At 37.3% G+C, this 20,144-nt stretch overlaps 1 protein-coding gene across 4 annotated transcripts in view; it reads left to right on the top strand.

Annotated features, from left to right (window-relative positions):
• The window catches only part of ATP10D (ATPase phospholipid transporting 10D (putative)), a 103,045-nt gene that overhangs the window by 38,166 nt on the left and 44,735 nt on the right, over nucleotides 1–20,144 (top strand). For all 4 annotated transcript variants that reach the window (XM_032852373.1, XM_032852383.1, XM_032852364.1 and 1 more), the window contains exons 4-9: nucleotides 698–902; nucleotides 2,983–3,068; nucleotides 11,084–11,190; nucleotides 11,475–11,606; nucleotides 12,018–12,145; nucleotides 12,264–12,516. In XM_032852373.1, coding sequence (XP_032708264.1) covers nucleotides 698–902; nucleotides 2,983–3,068; nucleotides 11,084–11,190; nucleotides 11,475–11,606; nucleotides 12,018–12,145; nucleotides 12,264–12,516 — 911 coding nt within the window. The remainder of the gene's footprint in view (nucleotides 1–697; nucleotides 903–2,982; nucleotides 3,069–11,083; nucleotides 11,191–11,474; nucleotides 11,607–12,017; nucleotides 12,146–12,263; nucleotides 12,517–20,144) is intronic.

Below are 20,144 nucleotides of genomic sequence, written 5' to 3'. Positions count from 1 at the left end.
TGAGAAGTATGGCAAAAACTTTAACATAGAACAGGGTATTTAAAGCAAGACAACCTCAAATGATGTATCTTTCCTTTAAAATTGAATATATATGGGGGAAAACTACGCTTTTGAAAAGGGTTAACGTTTTCCATCCTTCTTTCTAGCGACCAGCTGTGGCAGACTCAGGACTGTTTTACCAGTAGTTCTATTAAGTGATAATTAGAGGTGTTCATGGTAGTATAATGATTTTTAAAATATCGAGTATTTTATTCATTTTGTTTTTAGTTTACATCTTTGGTGTTTTGTTTAATTCATTCTACCAGACAGACAGGAAGCACCCTGAGAGTAGATGTGTCTCGTGCGTTTCCGGATCCTTGATACCTGCAAGAAGAGTGAGCGCCCAGAAGTTGAGATATATGTGAATTAACCCAGCAGATGTTCATTTTATTCCAATTACACTCAAACAGCATAATAATTCAAAAGAGCTGAGACAAAAGAGCTGAGAAATAGGTTTCATTAGCTGAATAACTAAATTTTCAGGTGAAGCAAATTCTGGAATTTAGGTTTTCTCTGGCTTCCCTTTTAACATTTAGTGGATTAAAATTCACCCTAATTCTTTAACCATGCTTTAAATTACACACAAAACTTAAAAAATAAGATTACATATGTTTCTGTCTTCATATCCTCTTTATGCTTTTGTTTCCCCCGATGTTAGGAAGGAGAAAAAATATGTCGACCAATGCTGGAAAGATGTTGCTGTTGGGGACTTTATTCGCCTTTCCTGTAATGAGGTTATTCCTGCAGACATGGTCTTACTTTTTTCTACCGATCCAGATGGAATCTGTCACATTGAGACTTCTGGGCTTGATGGAGAGAGCAATTTAAAACAGAGGCAGGTGGTTCGGGGATATGCAGAGCAGGTAAATAATGTGTTCTCAGCTGGTGACTTATTAACATTTTTCTTTTCAGAAGATTTTCACAGGTACATATAAGGAAATTTTTAAATTCATGTTTACAATTACAAAATAGAATCCCAGAGGACTTAATCCATTTCCAGCTATCTGTGGAAGTGTTTTATAGATAATAGAATAGAATGACTTTGAAGTTCACATATTTTAGTCTGGCAGTCCTATATTTTTTGGAACTGAATGAAAGGAAATGGAATTATTTTGCAATTTGGAGAGTTATTTTGCAGTGGAAATAATCACCTTCTGTTCCTAAAATCTGTAATTGCAACTATACCTGGACCTTTTGAGATTTGTGTAGCTTCTCGTGCCACAGAGCTTCTAGACCTTTCTAAATCCTGCTGTGATGAGCGAAACAAGAATTTGAAAGTTATGTTAACATGAGTTTGAATGAATTCCTCCTCTGCTGTTTAATTACTGTGTGACCTTGGGCAAATCACTTATTCAATTTATCAGCTTATCTTAAAATAGAAATAATGGTGTCTGCCTCATAGCTTTGCTATGAGAGGTAAATGAAGTAATATACGTAAAAATGTCATGCGTGGATACTGCTTACATGCCAGTTTCCTTTCCCTTTCTCTGGAAACACTTGAGATGAAGTATTATTATAAAATTTAATGATCTTTTTAAAACTCAACTGTTAAGTCAGGTTTCCTTCGTCTAGTAAACTAAAAAGTGTTTTAGCTGCATAAATGCCCTGATCTTCGGTAAATTTCATACTCTGATGGAACAGTGGGCCATGTCTCTGTGTCTGGACTTAATTTAGATCCTGTGATTGATATGCCTCTCAGCTTGTCATTGTCACTTTTGTGAGCATTTATGTAACTAAAACATTGGTAAAAATCTTACACAATTTGAGATTCTCTTGTCTACCACTAAGTACCAGCTTTGAGGGTGACGTCTATTGATTAATCATCACTCTTTGGGTTCAGTTAGGGTCAGTGCTCTGGAATCCCATGACCTGGTTTTCAGTCCTGTTTCTAAACACTGCCTTGTGTGGAAACCTATAGCAAATTATTGTTCTTCTTTGTGCCTCTCTGTCTTTATCTATTAATTAGACCTAACTATAACACCTACCTCATGGGGGTTTAAAGAAGAAATTAATATATTTAAAGTACATAATTGAGATTCTAGTACATCAGAAGAACTCAAAAACTGATTAACAAATCAAATCATATGATTATATAACTCAGATTTTTCATACATTTGCTGTAATATGTTAATACATTACAAGCTATATCAGTAGTATTTCTTTTATTAGGCAAACATTTCATAGAAAAACAAGGAAATGAGATAAAGTTCCCATGGCTTATTCTTCTCGAATCCATACCTGTGTTCTAGAAACACACTTTGCTTATTTGCTCACTGGTTTTATCAAGCCTTCTAAAATTATCATTCAGTCCATTAGAGAATTTTGTAAGATGCTGTTGTCCAGGTTATTTTTAAATTTTTGAATAAAGTATGCTGGGATTAAATGTTTATGTGCTCAGAATATTCATTTATTTGCTTAATTAATCTCAGACACTTCCTGCATGATTAAAGAATAACAAAAGAGTATCTTCAGCTTTTCAGTGCTTTCTATGTAACAGAGTGTTTGCTGTAGGAGTAGAAGGTCTCCTTTGCAGAGTCCTGCATGGATTCCAGTGTATTGTGCAGACTTTCTCATTACCAGTAGATGCCTATGAATGTTCTGGGACCGGCCCAGTCCCACTCAGTCATTTGTGATTATGCCTGTACTTTTCTTCATTTGGGTAATTCGTGACATAAATTTTGTGGCAAGAATGAATTAGTTTTATCTTAAAGAGCTGGTGGGAGGATTAAACACTTAAATATCAATTTTGCAAGATGCTAATGTCTAGCTTATTTTTAAATTTTTAAGTAAAAATTTCAGGGATTAAATGTATATGTGCTCAGAATGTTCACATATATGGTTAATGCAAATGAAGTGTTATACATAAAAATGTCATCTTTTTGACATTGACTTCTTGTGTTGTGATTTTACATGTATAAATAGTTACTTATCTTTTTTTTTTAGGACTCTGAAGTTGATCCAGAGAAATTTTCCAGTAAGATAGAATGTGAAAGTCCAAACAATGACCTCAACAGATTCCGAGGCTATCTGTGAGTGATACATGACTTACTCTCCTTGGTGTGAGTGAAATTGTGTATTGCAATTATATTTAATTAACTCAGTAAAATTTTTGTGTCTGTATATCCAAGTTAAATCACCAAAGGCCATGTGTTTAGCCATCTATTAATTTAGCTTTATCTTAATTGTTTAGTTAAATATTTACTTAGGTATGATTTAAAAACAGTGAGAAAATCTTGTTCTTAAAATAATTGTAAAGTCTCTGTCAGTAGTGTGAGAATGTTTTCCACAACCTCTGTAGTAAGCCCAAGACATGGTGTTTGGAAGGAGGTGTCTGGAAAGAACTGGCAATCTAGGTGACAGGATAGTGTCCTTCTGCAGAATTAGAGTACCAGGTGGATATTTCTGGTTGGCAAAAGTTAGCCAAGGGTTTGGAACATGTGTAAGAAAAAGTATGGGAAGTCACAACAGTGTTCATTTTGAAGATATCTCGTGGCATGTATGTCCCTTGTATGCTAGAATTTGAGGTCTTACCTAATTTCAGCATAGCTTTGACTACTTTAGTGCTTTATGCCTTGAACCAAGTTATTTACTCTTTTCAAGCTTCAGTTTCCTGAGAGGAAACAATTTAAGAGGAGACAATTAGACCTGCTTCATAGTGGTGATCTTAAGAGAAAATGGTAGAGAAAATTTCCAACACCAGAGTTATCCTGAGACTAAAGCAGACAAAGACATTTAAAGAAAGATCAGTATTCTGCATGAACATAGATGTAGAAATTCTGCACAAAATTAGAGTAAATCGAATCCAACAATGTCAAAAGGATACCACATTGTTACCCAGTGGGACCTATCCCAAAAATGCAGGGTTGATTTAATATTAGAAAATCACATGATGTAATCTACCATATTAATAAGCCATAATTAACAAATTGAAAAAGAAAGACCATCTTTCTGATCATTTCATAGATGTAGACAAAGCATTTGACAAAATCTAACTTCTGTTCTTGTAAACTGGAGATAGAAAGGAACTTTCTCAACCTGATAAAGGCATCTATGAAGAACCTACAGTTAGAGTCATTCTTAATGGTGCAAGACTAAAGGCTTTTAAATGTTTTCCCCTTAGATCAGGAGGAAGACGTGGATATTTACTCTTACCACTTTTATTCAAGATTGCACTGCTAGTTCTAGCTGGTGCAGTCAGGCAAGGATAGGAAATAAAAGCTATCAAATAAGAAAGAAGTAAAACTGTCTTTTATTTATAGATGGTTTTATGTTTTTTGTGGAAAATCTGATAAAATGTATAAGAATTTAATAAGTGAATTTAGGGGTGCCTGGGTGGCTCAGTGGGATAAAGCCTCTGCCTTCCGCTCAGGTTATGATCCCAGGGTCCTGGGATCGAGCCCCCCATCGGGCTCTCTGCTCAGCGGGGAGCCTGCTTCCCCCCGCCCCCGCCTGCCTCTCTGCCTGCTTGTGATCTCTATCAAATAAATAAATAAAATATTTTAAAAAATAAGTGAATTTAACAGTGTTGTAGGAAACATCAATATATAGAAATCAATTGTATTTCTCTATATTAGCAATAAACAACCATATATTGAAATTTTTCAAAATACAACTTATAATAGCATCAGAAAAAATGAAATCCCTGAGGATAATTCTGACAAAAGATGTAAAAGACCTGCACCTTCAAAACCACGGAACATTGCTGGGAGAAATTAAAGACGTAAATAGTTGGAAAGATATATGTTGTTCATGGGTTGAAAGACTCAATATAGTAGGGTGTCAGTTTGTCTTCAAATTGATCTGTAGGTTCAGTGTAATCCCAATCAAAATCCCAACATGGTTTTGGGGTGTTTTTTGTTGTTGTTGTGTTTTTTGGTCTTTTTTTTTTTAAAGAAGGGCAAAAGACATGAACAGACACTTCTCCAAAGAAAACATACACATGGCTAACAGACACATGAAAAAATGTTCAACATCAGGGAAATTCAAATCAAAACCACGTTAAGATACCACCTTACACCAGCTACAATGGCAAAAATTAACAAGGCAGGAAACAACAAATGTTGGAGAGGATGTAGAGAAAGGGGAACCCTGTTGTTGGTGGGAATGCAAGTTGGTGCAGCCACTTTGGAAAACAGTATCAAGGTTCCTCAAAAAGATAAAAATGAGCTGCCCTATGACCCAGCAATTGCACTACTGGGTATTTACCCCAAGGATACAGATGTAATGAAAAGGGGCATGTGCACCCTAATGTTCATAGCAGCAATGTCCACAATAGGCAAACCACAGAAGGAGCCAAGATGCCCTTCAACAGATGAATGGATAAAGAAGATGTGGTTCATATATACAATGGAATATTACTCAGCCATCAGAAAGGACGAATACCCACCATTTGCATGGACATGGATGGAACTGGAGGGGATTATGCAAAATGAAATAAGTCAAACAGAGAAAGCCAATTATATAGTTTCACTTATATGTGGAATATAAGGAATAGCATGGAGGACATTAGGAAGGGAAAAATGAAGGGTGGGGGAACCAGAGGAGAAGATGAATCATGAGGGACTGTGGACCCTGGGAAACAAACTGAGGGTTTCAGAGGGGAGAAAGGTGGTGGGGGTGGTTTAGCCCAGAGATGGGTATTAAGGAGGGCAAGGATTGCAAGGAGCCCTGGGTGTTATATGTAAACGATGAATCGTGGAGCACTACTTCGGGAGCTAATGAAGTGCTATATGGTGACTAACATCACATAATAAAAAACAGAAGTAAAAATAAAAGAAATCGACAAGTTTATTCTGAATATTTTTATGGGGATGCAAAGGACCTATGTTAACTTAAAACAACTTTGAAAAGAACAGAGTGGGAGGGCTAAAACCACTTGATTTCAAGGCTTCTTATAAAGGTACAATAATCAAGTTAGTGTCATTTTGGCATAAAGACAGACCAGTAGATCAGAAGACATTGGAAGAGTATAGAGTCCAGAAATTGATCCACACATTTACAGACAACTAACTGGTTTTTGTTATCCATTAATGTGCCTTTGACAAACGTACACAAGCAATTTAGTAAAGAAAGATCACTATTTTCAACAAATCATGCTGTAACAATTGGATGTCCACATTATAACAAACTTCAAGCCCTACCTCTCACTGTATAAAAAACTTAACCAAAAATGGAGCCTATGGTTAAATATAACCCTAAGATCAGAAACTGCTTACACAAAGAGGAGACATAAGGGAAATCTTTGAAACCTTAGGTTAGGCAAAGATTTTTTGGATACAAGACCCAAAGCGCAATCCAGAAAAGGACAAAAAATATGAAAAAGAACTTCATCAAAATTAAAACCATTTTCTCTTCAATGACACTGTTAAGTGAATGAAAAGATAAATCACAGACTGGAGGAGAATATTCGTAATGCTTGCATCAGATGTAGGACTTGTGTTCAGAATATGTAAAGACATCTCAAAACTAAGTAATAAGAAAACAAACACTATAGTCTTTTAAATGGTTAAAAAAGGTTTGAACAGACACTTCACTAGAAAAGGTATGTAGATGACAAATAGCTATGTGAAAAGATACATGTTAAAACCACAAGGCTACAACTGCTACGGTTAAAAAGACCCAAGTATAGAAGCACTGGTGAGAATGTAGAGGATCCAGAACACCCATATACCACTTGTGGGACCACATAAAGTACAGCCATTTTAAGAAACAATGGAAGTTTCTTAAAAATTTAAACATATGCCTACTGTATTATCTGGCCATTCCACTCCTAGGGAGTTAGCTAAGAGAAAATAAAACATTTTTCATACAAAAACCTACACACAAATATTCATAGCAGCTTTATTTGTGAGAGTCCAGAACTGGAAACAACCCAAATGCCCATCAGCAGGTGCATGGATAAACGAATTGGATATCCATACCATGTAATACTACTCAGCAAAAAGGAATTCACTGGTGATACATGCAACAACATGGGTGCATCTCAGAATATCACGCTCATCCGTGAAAGAAGCCAGGTGGAAAAGAATATATACTACGTGACTTGATTTATATAATTTCTTAAAAATAAAAGCTAATTTATAGTGATGGGAAGCAGATGAGTGAGTGAGCGTCTTAACCAAATTTCTGAAACTGGAGTCCTGGTCTACCTTGTCAGCCTCTTTCTTCATCCACGTCGGACACGATTTTTTTCTTACAAGACGCATTGGAACATCATTTGCTGTTGTGTGTACTCAGTCTTGCCACAGAACCCTTACCTAGTTCTAGGGCCCCAGTAACCTCCTAGACTCTCCAGTTATCACTTGCCTCCAGATTCCCTGATGCCGTGTTTGACTCCTCTTTGGTTTTTCTATTTGTGATGGGCTCCTCTGACATGTGTCTGCTTCAGGTGTGGTGCCTTACTTTCTGATTAGCCTGGTCTGACCACTGGAATTGCCTTCCTCTTGTAATCCACATCCAAAAGATGGCTCCCTGCTTCCTCTCCCTCCCTCAGTGATTGGACTTCCCTGGGTCGGCCCTGTTAACATCTCTGTTGAGAGCTGGCTTCTGCAATGTGCAGGGAAGCATTGAATGAGTCAGCCCAGGTAGATACAATGATTTTATGTGGAATTATTTTTATCTACCAGACTAGCTTCTTATCCCTTACCTGCTCTGTGGTCTGTTTTCTAAAATCAACCAAAATTGAGATGCTCACTTTCATATGGTGACTTTTCTATCTTACTTCCAGGCAGAACTGACATTCTCCCTATTTGTGCCCACAGTACATACTGAATATCAGGTTTCTGTCATAATAATATCTATAATAATTGTATTACGGGACACCTGGGTAGCTCAGTTGGTTGGACGACTGCCTTCGGCTCAGGTCATTCATGATCCTGGAGTCCCGGGATCGAGTCCCACATCGGGCTCCCAGCTCCATGGGGAGTCTGCTTCTCCCTCTGACCTTCTCCTCGCTCATGCTCTCTCTCACTGTCTCTCTCTCAAATAAATAAATAAAATCTTAAAAAAAATAATTGTATTACATTTACATATTTCTCTATCAATCACCTCCCCTTAGACTACAGGAACCAAGACTATGTGTGGTTTTCTGTCCCCAGCATCTGAGTGGGAGTGCTGGGCATGTGGCAGATATAACCTAGCTTCTTCAATGGATGAGAGCTCTGTGTGGACAGTCCATGCTTCATATAGAGTCCAAAGGTCCCATATTATAAGTGCCAGATATATACCTGTCAAGGGCAGGACCTGTTTAATGCTGGGCAGACACAGTTAGGATAGGAGTTGGGCTTTGATCTAAGGACAGTAACCTAGAGTGATGTAATGGGGAAAAATAAAGATCCCAGGGGGAAAAAAAATCTAAAATCTTACTGAGAAACTTTGGAAATGCTTGTGTATGTTAAATTGGTTCCTATGAAGTTTCTGGGCATAATGAATCCTAGATCGATGAGGATTGTGTGGTCCTTGCCTGGGAATACTACATGGAAATGTGAATGTTGGGACTTAAATTCTTCATCTGTAAAACCAGGAAGTAGAATTAAATTAAGCCCAAGGACACTACTGACCCTGACTATGACTCTGTGGTTGTCTGTTTGTATATAAAACCATACACACGAAAGAATGTAAACATCTCTTAGAATAAGATGTTTACAAATTACAGGATGAAGGGACAAATCAGTTTTCTTTGTCCTTTGTGGTATGAAACCTTCTTTGAAGAGTTATTTCCTTTTCCTTGTAATTCCAGATAGCAATTTTCCTATATGTAAGAAAAAAGAAACAACTTACTGACTGAAGTATATTGCTTAGAAAACAGTCTGATTTTAATGCTGAAATTAAGAAGGCATTTTCAAAATAGGTGAAATACATTACTTCTTGCTTATTTAAAAAAAATTTCCAGTTATTTTTCTCTGTATCTTTGCCACTGTTATAACTTAATCAACTAATTACTTTGATAATTTTTAAATTGTTTATTGCAGAACATTTCAAGCATGCAGAAGCCGGAAGAAAAATATAATGAACACCCAAAGTCTCTCACCCAGTTTTAACTATTTCATAATTTTGCCAACTTTGTTTTAATTATCTTCCTATTTCTTCCCTCTTTGCATTTCTTTGTAAATACTTCACTCTGAATACATAGCAGTTAAGGACCAGAGCCATAACATCATTATCACACCTAACTACATAAAGAAAAATTTCTTGTTATCATTTAATACTTAGTTTTTGTTTAGACTTTTCCAGTTATCTCAAAAAATTTTTCATTGCTATCCTAGATATGAAAATTTTTTGTTAGATATCCTAACCAGGATCCGAACAAGGTCTGCCCATTTTATTTGGTTGACACGTCTCTAAATTTTTCCTCCCAAGAAATTAGGCCAGTTAGCTTGTAGAATGTATCCCTTTGTAGACTGAGTTGCTTGCCTTCTTCCTGAGTTGAGTCCTCCCTGCTTCTCCCTGTGCCCCCTTGCCATCCATTTGTTGAATAAGTCAGGTCATTTCGCCTGTGGTTTACTGCACTTAGATTTTGCAGACTGCATCCTTGTGGTGGTGGTGAACATTGTTTTCTGGCCCTCTGACTTTCTATAAACTGTTTAGGGGCACTTTCTTTCTTTCCTTTTTTTTTTTCTTTTTTTTAATTTAATTTAATTTTTTCGGTGTTCCAAGATTCATCGTTTATGCACCACACCCAGTGCTCCATGCAATACGTGCCCTCCTTAATACCCACCACTAGGTTCACCTAACTTCCCACCTCCCTCCCCTCCAAAACCCTCAGTTTGTTTCTCAGAGTCCACAGTCTCTCATGGTTCATGTTCTCCTCTGATTTACCCCAACTCCCTTCTCCTCTCCTTCCAATGTCTGCTGTTATTCCTTATGCTCCACAAGTAAGTGAAATCATATGATAATTGACATTCTCTGCTTGACTTATTTCACTCAGCATGATCTCCTCCAGTCCCATCCATGTTGATACAAAAGTTGGGTATTTGTCCTTTCTGGTGGCGGCATAATACTCCATAGTATATATGGACTATATCCTCTTTATCCATTCGTCTGTTGAAGGGCGTCTTGTCTCTTTTCAGTTTGGTGACTGTGGCCATTGATGTTATGAACATTGGGGTACAGATGGCCCTTCTTTTCACTACATCTGTATCTTTGGGGTAAATACCCAGTAATGCAATTGCTGGGTCATAGGGTAGCTCTATTTTTAATTTCTTAAGGAATCTCCACACTGTTTTCCAAAGTGGCTGCACCAATTTGCATTCCCACCAACAGTGTAAGAGGGTTCCAGGGGCACTTTCAAATCTGATGAAAGAAATAGTTTCTATTTCTACAGAGATAGACATAGATATACACATATACATGCACACAGGAAATATTGCATACAATTTCAAAGTCTTCACAGATCTCTTGATGCCACAGACTCTAGGTTGATTTTCTGTTACAGAGGCTTGATTAGGACCCTTTGGAGACATCTGTTCCATACCATATGGAGGCCTGTGATGTCCCTTGTCTCATTGGTAGTTCTGTTAAGATTGGTGTTCTCTACCTTATCCTTTCATTATAAAATTCCTCTTATCAGTCTGTTACCTAATGATTTTAACAGCCACAGGTTACCATGGCCTAGAACAATCCTTAATTCCATCCGGGCCCAAAATGGTAATTTCCTAATCCTATCAAGAACTTTTCCCTTGTCTGTTACTAAGTTACCTGAAATATAGTTTGTACTTGAGTAACAGTTACTTATTTGGAATATTTCTGAGTTTTTATAGAAGTTGATAATTGGTGAATAATGGAAAACAATGGTAATTGAAACTTTTTGCATCTTTCTCTGAGCCAAGGCAAAATAATTAAAACTTTTTGCATCTTTCTCTGAGCCAAAGCAAAATAACAAAAACAAATGGCCCAGAGTTTTGAAACCTTTTTTGTGAACTGCTCGACTGAATACTTCGTCAAGAAAACTCAAAATCCACGATTTTTATTTTTGCATCCCCATGTTTGCTATTTATTGTCCCCCCAGTTTTACTATGTAAAAATAAACCTCTGTGCTCTCTCACAGAGAACATTCCAACAAAGAACGCGTGGGTCTCGGTAAAGAAAATTTACTACTTAGAGGATGCACCATTAGAAACACAGAGGCCGTGGCGGGCATTGTAGTTTACGCAGGTTAGTGACACTCCTCATTTTCACGGTTGTCTCCTCTGTGTTTTTCTTCAAGTTAACATTTTCCGTTTATTCAGAATGCAGTCTACAAAAGCAGAAAGGAAATTTTGTCTCAATAAGCTTAATCCTTGGTCTCTGTTTTTCTAAATGGATTGCAAAAGCAAACTAAATTAGCAAAATGTATTATGCAACTATTCTTTATTAAATCATCTGTCACAGAGACTTAAAAACATGATACTTGCTATCTGGCTTTAATTTGCATATTTTCTGACATGTTACCTGTGTAGGCCATGAAACCAAAGCAATGCTGAACAACAGTGGCCCAAGGTATAAGCGCAGCAAATTAGAAAGAAGAGCAAATACAGATGTCCTCTGGTGTGTCCTACTTTTGGTTGTGATGTGTTTAACTGGTGCATTGGGTAAGTAAAATAAGATTTTTGTATACTGACCTCTTTTCAGCAAGATCTTTATTTGAAGGTATTTTATTTTCAAAATATTTATGAATATTTGACTTCTGCAAAGGAGATTTTTATTTGCCAATAATAGTTTCCCTCACATCTTTATCTTTCTCATTCTGTGATCTGAAAGGCATTAATGTTGAGTATAGCCAGTTACACAATGAGATGCACAGTAGGAAAGGGACCTGGGAAGAGATTTGAAGAGAGACCGAGACAGGAGAATGTGGAGCCTTTTGCTTTTCATTTTGTTTTCAGAAATAAGCAATTCGTGTTCATCCAAAATAAATACTCTTATTCCTCTTTAGGAATGAAATTCTATATTTACATAATACATATGTACCATGCTTTTCATGTCTGTGTGTTTTTTGAAAGGTCATGGAATCTGGTTGAGTAGATATGAAAACATAATGTTTTTTAATATCCCCGAGCCTGACGGACATGTCATATCACCAGTGCTGGCAGGATTCTATATGTTTTGGACCATGATCATTTTGTTACAGGTAATTTCTGTTGAGGTCATCATAGAATTTTAAGATCTTTGTTACTTACCCAACTATGTTTGGTTTCTCAAACTTCCTTTTCCCCCTAACATTGTTTAAATTATTTGGTTCCTCTTAGGTCTTGATTCCCATTTCACTCTATGTTTCCATTGAAATCGTGAAGCTCGGACAGATATATTTTATTCAAAGTGATGTGGATTTCTACAATGAGAAAATGGATTCCACTGTTCAGTGTCGAGCCCTCAACATCACTGAGGATCTTGGACAGATTCAGTATCTCTTTTCTGATAAGACAGGAACTCTTACTGAGAATAAGATGGTTTTCCGAAGATGTAGTGTGGCAGGCTTCGATTACTGCCATGAAGAAAATGGTGAGTATTGGGTTTCTGTGAAAACCAACCCTAAGATTGGTTGTTTCTGGCACCCAGTTAAAGCTTTGATAATTCTAGCATACGGGTGCTATACCTCATCAAAAGAGGCATTAAGCTTCATTGTGCTTTCAAAAGCTAGTAGGTCAGAGTCAAGGGGTCTACTGCCATACTTTCTTCAAAAGGGAAGGAAATTACTAATAGCAGTAGGAGGTGGGAGATGAGGTACAGTGAGAATAGAGTATTATAGATACTTTGAGAATCTAATGAAACTATGACCATCTCCCTAAGAAATATTTTGAATCTAATGAAACAACTGAATCTCCATAAGAAATATTTTGAAAATAATTCCAAAGGGAGAGGTACATCTTCTCCCTAACCCATCACATCATCCTTTAGCCATAGATATCCATCGATTCTTGGTTAAGAACACATAGTTTAAGAATAAATATAATGAGCTAAACTTCTGAGGCTAAGGAAGTAAATAATGCAAATGGCAAGCTTTCTTTAAAGAATTGAATTACATTAATTTTGTTATTTACAAGAGTAATATGCACTCCTATGAAAATATTTCTGAGAACTATCCATAACTAATTAAAAACCTTACTCTCTAGAGGTTAACCACCATTAACAATTTGATGAATATATAACTCTCCATATTCTTTTATATGTGAACATACGTATTTGCACATTTTCCCTTTTATAAGTTAGAACAGTTACAATATTTCTTTTTGTGGTTTGCTTCTTTTATTTGACACTATCTCGTGGATTATTTTTTCTGAGTGAGCTCATAACTTAACGTTAAGTGCATGGTATTGCACTGTATGTGGTCAGGCTTACTTTGCTATTGTAACAATACTTTCAGTGAACTTACTCAATTATCACTTACTCATTCAACATAAATTTTGTGAGCCCCTGATATGTGGCACAAGTCCCTTGATCTCATGTAGTTTTTAGAGTTTAAGGCAAGGAAACATAATTAAAGATTATGATATGTAAAAAAAAATTCAGCAAGTAGTATGCATTTTTGTACATACATGTTTGTACCTATCTTATTTTTATGAGATACCTTTCTAGAGTGGTATTATTGGCTCCAGAGGAATGCACATATAAAATTTTTATAGATTCTACAAAATTTACCTCTAAAATATTGTGCTGATTTACATTTCTACCACCCAGAAAAACAATACCCGCTTTTCACACCAGCCATAATGGGATGAAGTTACTCTTAATCTGTGTGATTTTTGTCTACTCAGCACTTCATTGCCTTTTTTTGTCTCTGATTAGCAATGAGATGCTTAACTTTTTATGTGTTCGTTGGCCTTTTGAATTTCCTTGGTAAAGTGATCATTTCCTTTTCCTATTTTGTAGGAAGATTTTATCTATTAAGGCAGGGCTGGCGTTCAGCTCGTTGTTCAGTCCAGGTTGTCTGTGGCCACTGTCCCTGTTCATTTGGGCACTTGTATTGAACTGAATGTTAAATAATTTGTCCCTGTGATATTATCCTTCTATGTGTGATGAGTATTTTCCTGCTTCTTCATTTATCGCTGTATTAGTTTTCTACTGTCACGTAACAAATTACGACAAATTTAGTGACCTTAAACAACACAAATATACTGTCTCATGGCTTTTATGGGGCTTGGAGCCTGGGTGTGGGATGGTGGCATCCCCCCTTAGGGTATGTCACCAAGCTGAAATTTAGTGTCAGCTGGGACTGTTCCAAGCTCCTAGAGGTGGCCCTACGTGTTTCTTAACACGTAGCCTCTCCGTAGCGTCCTAGTTTGCTTCCTCAAGGGCGCAGCATAATCTCTAGCTTTGAATTTCTCTGACTTCAGGGAAGTACTGTCACTATTATTTTTATCTTATGAGATCAGATCCACCTAGGACAGTCTTCTTTTAGATTAACTCAGATTCAGCTGGTTAGCTGCTTGGTCACATCTGCAAAATCTTTCCAAGGTTTCCATATAACATAAGTGAATCAAAGAAGCGAAACCCCATAGTACCCAGAAGGTATGTTCCGGTCAGGGGGACCAGAAACTTGGGGGCCATCTTAGAATTCTGTCTAGCATGGTCTCTTAGGGTGTTTCTACTTGTCAGAATTTTTATGTTTATTAAATCTTGTCAGCTATTATGAATATTAGTAAGATTACGAATATTATAATTCCTGTCAGTAGTGTTAAACCTGGCCCAAAATTTGAAAAATATAACTGTATTTTCTCCTAGATATACATACATACATACATACATATATGTGTATATGTATTTTTAAGATTTTATTCATGGCGGGGAGCACTTGCACATGAGTTAGGCAGGGGTAGATGGAGAGGAAGAATCTTCTTTTTTTAAAGATGGTATTTATTTATTTGTCAGAGAGCGAGAATACAAGCAGGGGAAGCAGCCAGCAGAGCAGGTGGAGGGAGAAGCAGGCTCCACGCTGAGCAGGGAGCCCAATGTGGGACTGTATCCCAGGACCCTGGGATCATGACCTGAGCCGAAGGCAGAGGTTTAACTGACTGAGCCACCCAGGCACCCTCATAGGCACATGTATTTTTTAAGCCAGGTTTTGTTACCTGTGAACGCAAGGGATAAAATGTTGGATATTTATTGCATAATCACTATAGAAATATAAAAAATAGCTATTCATATTGGATATGATGATACTCTGCATTGTTTCATCTTCTTCAGTGTATTTTTGTTACAAAAGCAATATTGTAGAAAATTTCAGATAAGCTAAAAGAAGAAAATTTAAAAGCCATCAATAACGCCCACCAGAGTGGACCACTGTTAACACTTTTGTACATTTCTTTTGAGTCTTTTTTTGTACACATTAATATATATATATTTTTTTTAATGGCATTATGGTGTGCTTTTGTTTTTACAACCATTTTTCTTAAGACTTCCTCATGACCACCTTTCTGTTCTGTTTTCTCTACCTTAGTCAGAGAAGGTACCAAATGACTGAAAATCCTATGCTACCCTAACTGAACTGTTTGTGCACCATGGTGTTGCACTTCTAGAGGCTATGCTATATTGCACTATAATAATTGCCAAAATTTATATAATAATCCACCTCAGTGTAGCTGAACTTTCACACCCATTTGTGAAATTTGTGTCCTCTATAATATTTGACTCTAGATCCCTGTTTTGAAGAAGTATCATATAGTAGTAATGTTTCACAAAATGTACAATGGAAAGCACTGCCTTGTTTTTTGTATTAAGAGTATTTAAGAGGGCTAGTACCATCCTTTCCCATCCCAGTCCCTGAGCCTGCACATTTGGCTCAGCAAGTGCATCTCCTCCGTAGTCCCTTAGGCAGAGAAGGTACCAAGTGACTGAAAATCCTATGCTACCCTGACTGAACTGTTTGTGCTCCATGGGTATTGCACTCCTTCTAGAAGGTTCCAGCTTTGCCTGGGAGCAGATCTCTGCCATAGATACATCCAGAGTTCCGGGTCTCCTTTCTGTCATGGTTTAAAAACAAGGACATGTACATACACACTCTGATTGATAAAGGAGGGAATAGTAGGGGCTACTTCTCTCCAGAATTTAATGCTGAGATATACTATGTTCATTGAAATGAAAGCTAGTTAACTCTTTAGGATTTGCGGGCAAAAGATTTGTGTAGACAATCTTTCCATAAAGAACATTGCTGCTAGGAAAGAGCCCCGTGCACATATGCATTTGAACTAAACGCATCTGACAACACCATTTGATGTTTTAAAACCTTGCAACATAGAGGCACCTGGCTGGCTCAGCTGGAAGAGCGTGTGGCTCTTGATTTCAAGGTCGTGAATTTGAGCCCCGGATTTGGTATAGAGATTATGTAAATCAATAAACTTAAAAAAAAATAAAATCAATAACTTTAAAAAAATAAAATAAAGTAAATTGCAACTTAGAAATTTGGTCCATGGACTCAGCATCAGCAGCAGCACCTGGGTGTGTATTAAAAATAACGCAGATTCTCTAGCCCCTCTTTAAAGCTTCAATTAAAATCTTCATTTAACAATATTCCCAGGTAATTTGTGTGCATCTTAAAATTTTAAAAGATACTTCTTTAAAAGATTACTGAAAGAGGATGTGTTTTTTAAAATAATTTTTTAGTGTAGAATATTATTAGATTTACAGATGCTATTAAGGGTTCCGTTGTGCCCCCCATCCAGTTTCCTTTGTCGTTAATGTCATATTAGTCGTATAGTACATTTGTCATAAGTAATGAAATAATATTGACATGGCATCATTAACTGAAATCCATACTTTAGTCAGGTTTCTTCATTTTTACCTTATCTTCAAGGATCCCATCTAGTAGACCTTGGGACAGTCACTTAGATTTGACAGCTTTTCAAGCTTTCTGTTTTTGGATGACCCTAGTTCTGAAGGGCACTATTTAGGGACTTTGTAGAATGTTTCTCACTTTCAGTTTGTCTAGGGAGTGCCTTTATGATGCACGATTTGTGAATGTGATCTCCACAGTGGTAGCCCATAGCAGTTTCCAAGAACAAGGATTTTGGAATCCGGCTTCCTGAGTCTGATTCCCGTCTTTACTGCCTACAAGCTGAGTGACTCTGGGCAAGTTACCTAATTTCTCTGGGCCTCAATAAAAAGGATCAGTATTATTCATGAAGATAATTCATGAAAAACCACTTGGAGCATGGCACAGAATAAGTTCTTTATCAGTAAGAGCTGCTATTGTGGTTGTAATTATATATACAGAAATATAAATAAAATAAATAGATTGATCTTTTGGGGAGCTCATGGTCCAGTGTGGAAGACAGACATGGAAATGTAAAAATATGTGAGTGTCATTAAGATTAAAGTCTGGTGTTCTTGTTGCATACTGTTTTGATTTTCAGCAGTCAGTGTAGGAGGCGAATTTAGCACTGATCAAGATTTGGAGCCTAGAGGATATCGGGCAAAGACATTTTTGGAATGCTGGAAATGCACAGGGAGTTAGTTTAGAAGAAAAGATTTGTGTATCAAGGATATGTGGATGATACAGTTGGACGAAGCTTAGCTGGGCATGCTGTTTATAACGGGTCAAAGTTGGGATGCTGGAAATGTTTGGGGGATTAGTTCATAGCAAAATGTTTGGCGGATATGGGTATGATATAGTTGGGAGAAATCCGTGAGCATGCTGTGCTGTTCATTTTTGGTTTTGGCCCTTTGGGGAGCACATTGAGAAGTTTATAAACTTTTTGTTCCATAGACTCTTGCTGACTTCTTCCAGATAGCAAATAAATATAAATAATGGGGCGTGAACAGGTTATTAGCTATTTGAAGGGGGAGTCGGAAGAGAAGATGAGGGATTAAATAAGAAGGAGAAATAAAGTAGTTGACCTAGTATCTAATCCAATACCTACCTGAGTCAAAGGAAAGACTACATACTTTGTATTTTCTCCTTTGAGTTGGAAGGCAAGGATTCCTGCCCCACTCTGAGGCACTCATGGAACTAATTAGAACCAGCTTTAAGAGACATATGAAAATCTTCATGATCATTTGGGTAGATTTTGTTTACCAATATGGTAATATGCTTTTCCTTCTCATGCCCAATTGTTGAGAAATTTTCAGAGTCTACAAGTATTACTCCAGTAGCTTTGTTTTCTGAATCAAATTGTAACTTTACTGGTCTATTTCCTTCTCATAGTTTTTTACGAAATGATTAAAGATTACCCCGTGTGTTCTTCTATGCTAGTTATTGAACAAGTTTGTCCTGTCCTAAGGGCTGAGCTCTCTGGCATTATAGTAATTACACAATTGCATGGTGACTGATTTCTCTAACGATGGCTAGAAGAACTTCCTGTATAGCCCTTATGTTTCTATAGGTTTTGTAATACTCTAATTATTTTATTTATTTTTATTTTTAAAAGATTTTATTTATTTATTTGACAGAGAGAGATCACAAGTAGGCAGAGAGACAGGCAGAGAGAGCGAGAGGGAAGCAGGCTCCCCTTTGAGCAGAGAGCCCGATGCGGGGCTCCATCCCAGGACCCTGAGATCATGACCTGAGCTGAAGGCAGAGGCTTAACCCACCAAGCCACCCAGGCGCCCCTGTAATTATTTATTTTAAAAATGGTATCACATACCAGTAAATTTCTTTAGCTGTTCAAGGACTTATCAACCTCAGCACTATTGACATTTTGGGCTGCATTATTCTTCATCATGGGGGCTGTCCTGTGCCTTCTAAGATGTTTAGATGCCTCCTTGGGCTCTGCCCACTGAATTCTAGTAGCACTCCTGTCCAAGTTGTGACAAACAAAGTGTGTACAGGCCTTGTGAAATGTTTGGGGGAATAGATTCACCTCTTGTTGAGAATCTCTGAACTAATCTATCATCTACTAATGACTGCTAAAGAGATAGAAGTAGTGGATACATGTACTGGCTTTGGAGTCAGGAAGATCTAGATTCATATCCCAGATCTGCCCCCAACTAGCTATTTATCTAACTATGGTCAGAAGACCATGTCCCTGGTCAAAGATCTGTCTGGATCTTAGCCTCTCTTAGCTATAAAGTGGAGCAGTGATGGTTCCTACCTGGTAGCATTATGTTTAAGATGAAAAAGGAAGATGTAGACATTTGTAAAGGAACCTAGACAGACGCCTGATGGAAAGGAGGTCCTCAATAAATGTTAAGTTCCTACCCCACAACTTTCCCTTGATCCCAGATAGAGACTATTAAACAGGATATGCAGATATTCTTTATTTTATAAATTAACTTGCCAAAGCCATACCCTATATTTAGTAACTAGACTTGGCCTGAATACAGACAGCTAGCAATTCAACAAGTACATATTTACTGATTGTCTACTCTGTATTCCAGACACTGGTTATCATGATAAACAAGACAGACAAGGACCCTGTTCTCAAAGAGCTTCTATTGGAGAAAATAGATGCAAATAAATTAATTCTTAAATCAAGAAAAAAATAATGAAAAGTGCTTTCTAGAGAATTAAAATGGGTTGTTATGATACAGAATGATCGGAAGGCACTTTGGATTGGGTAGGGGGGCAAGACCTCTCTAATATTTAGAGCTTAGATCTAAATAACACGCTTGAAGTTCAGGGGCAAAAACCTACCAGTGAGAGGCAGCAGCTGGTATAGAGGCCCTCAGGTTAAAATGAGCTTGGCAGTTTTCAAAGTAAGAAAAGAAGGCCAGCGAGGCTGGACTGTGGAGAAGTGTGGAAGAAGAAGGGGCAGGAATGTTAAAGAAGTCAGCCGAGATCAGATCATTTTGAGCTATGGAAGCCAACATAAGGGAAGTTTTGTGAATGAGTAATCTGCTCTGCTTTATGTTTTAGGAAGATCACTCTAGCTACTGGTTGAGGAATGGAGTGCAAAGGGGCAAGGAGACCAGTTATGAGGCTATTTGCACTGGCCCAGTTGGGAGGTGATGGTGGCTTGGACTAAGGTAATGAAGATGGAGAAAGTTTGAGATATTTGAGATGTATTTTGGATAAATAATAGATAGCTGTTGGTGATGCTTTGCATATGGGGGCTGGGGAAGACCAGGAGAATCAAGGAGACTCCTAGATTTTTGGCATAAGTAGCTAGAGAAATAGTTAGGTCCTGTCTACAAAGATGGGGAAGGCCAGAGGAAGAGTAAGTTTGAGGGAGAAGTGAGGAAGAGTTCTTCTTTGG

The sequence above is a fragment of the Lontra canadensis genome, unplaced genomic scaffold, assembly GCF_010015895.1.
Source record: "Lontra canadensis isolate GAN:19392208 unplaced genomic scaffold, GSC_riverotter_1.0 scaffold1, whole genome shotgun sequence".
Lineage (NCBI taxonomy): Eukaryota > Metazoa > Chordata > Mammalia > Carnivora > Mustelidae > Lontra > Lontra canadensis.
The sequence above is the reverse complement of the archived record's forward strand: the minus strand, read 5'-3'. Positions and strand labels throughout refer to the sequence as shown.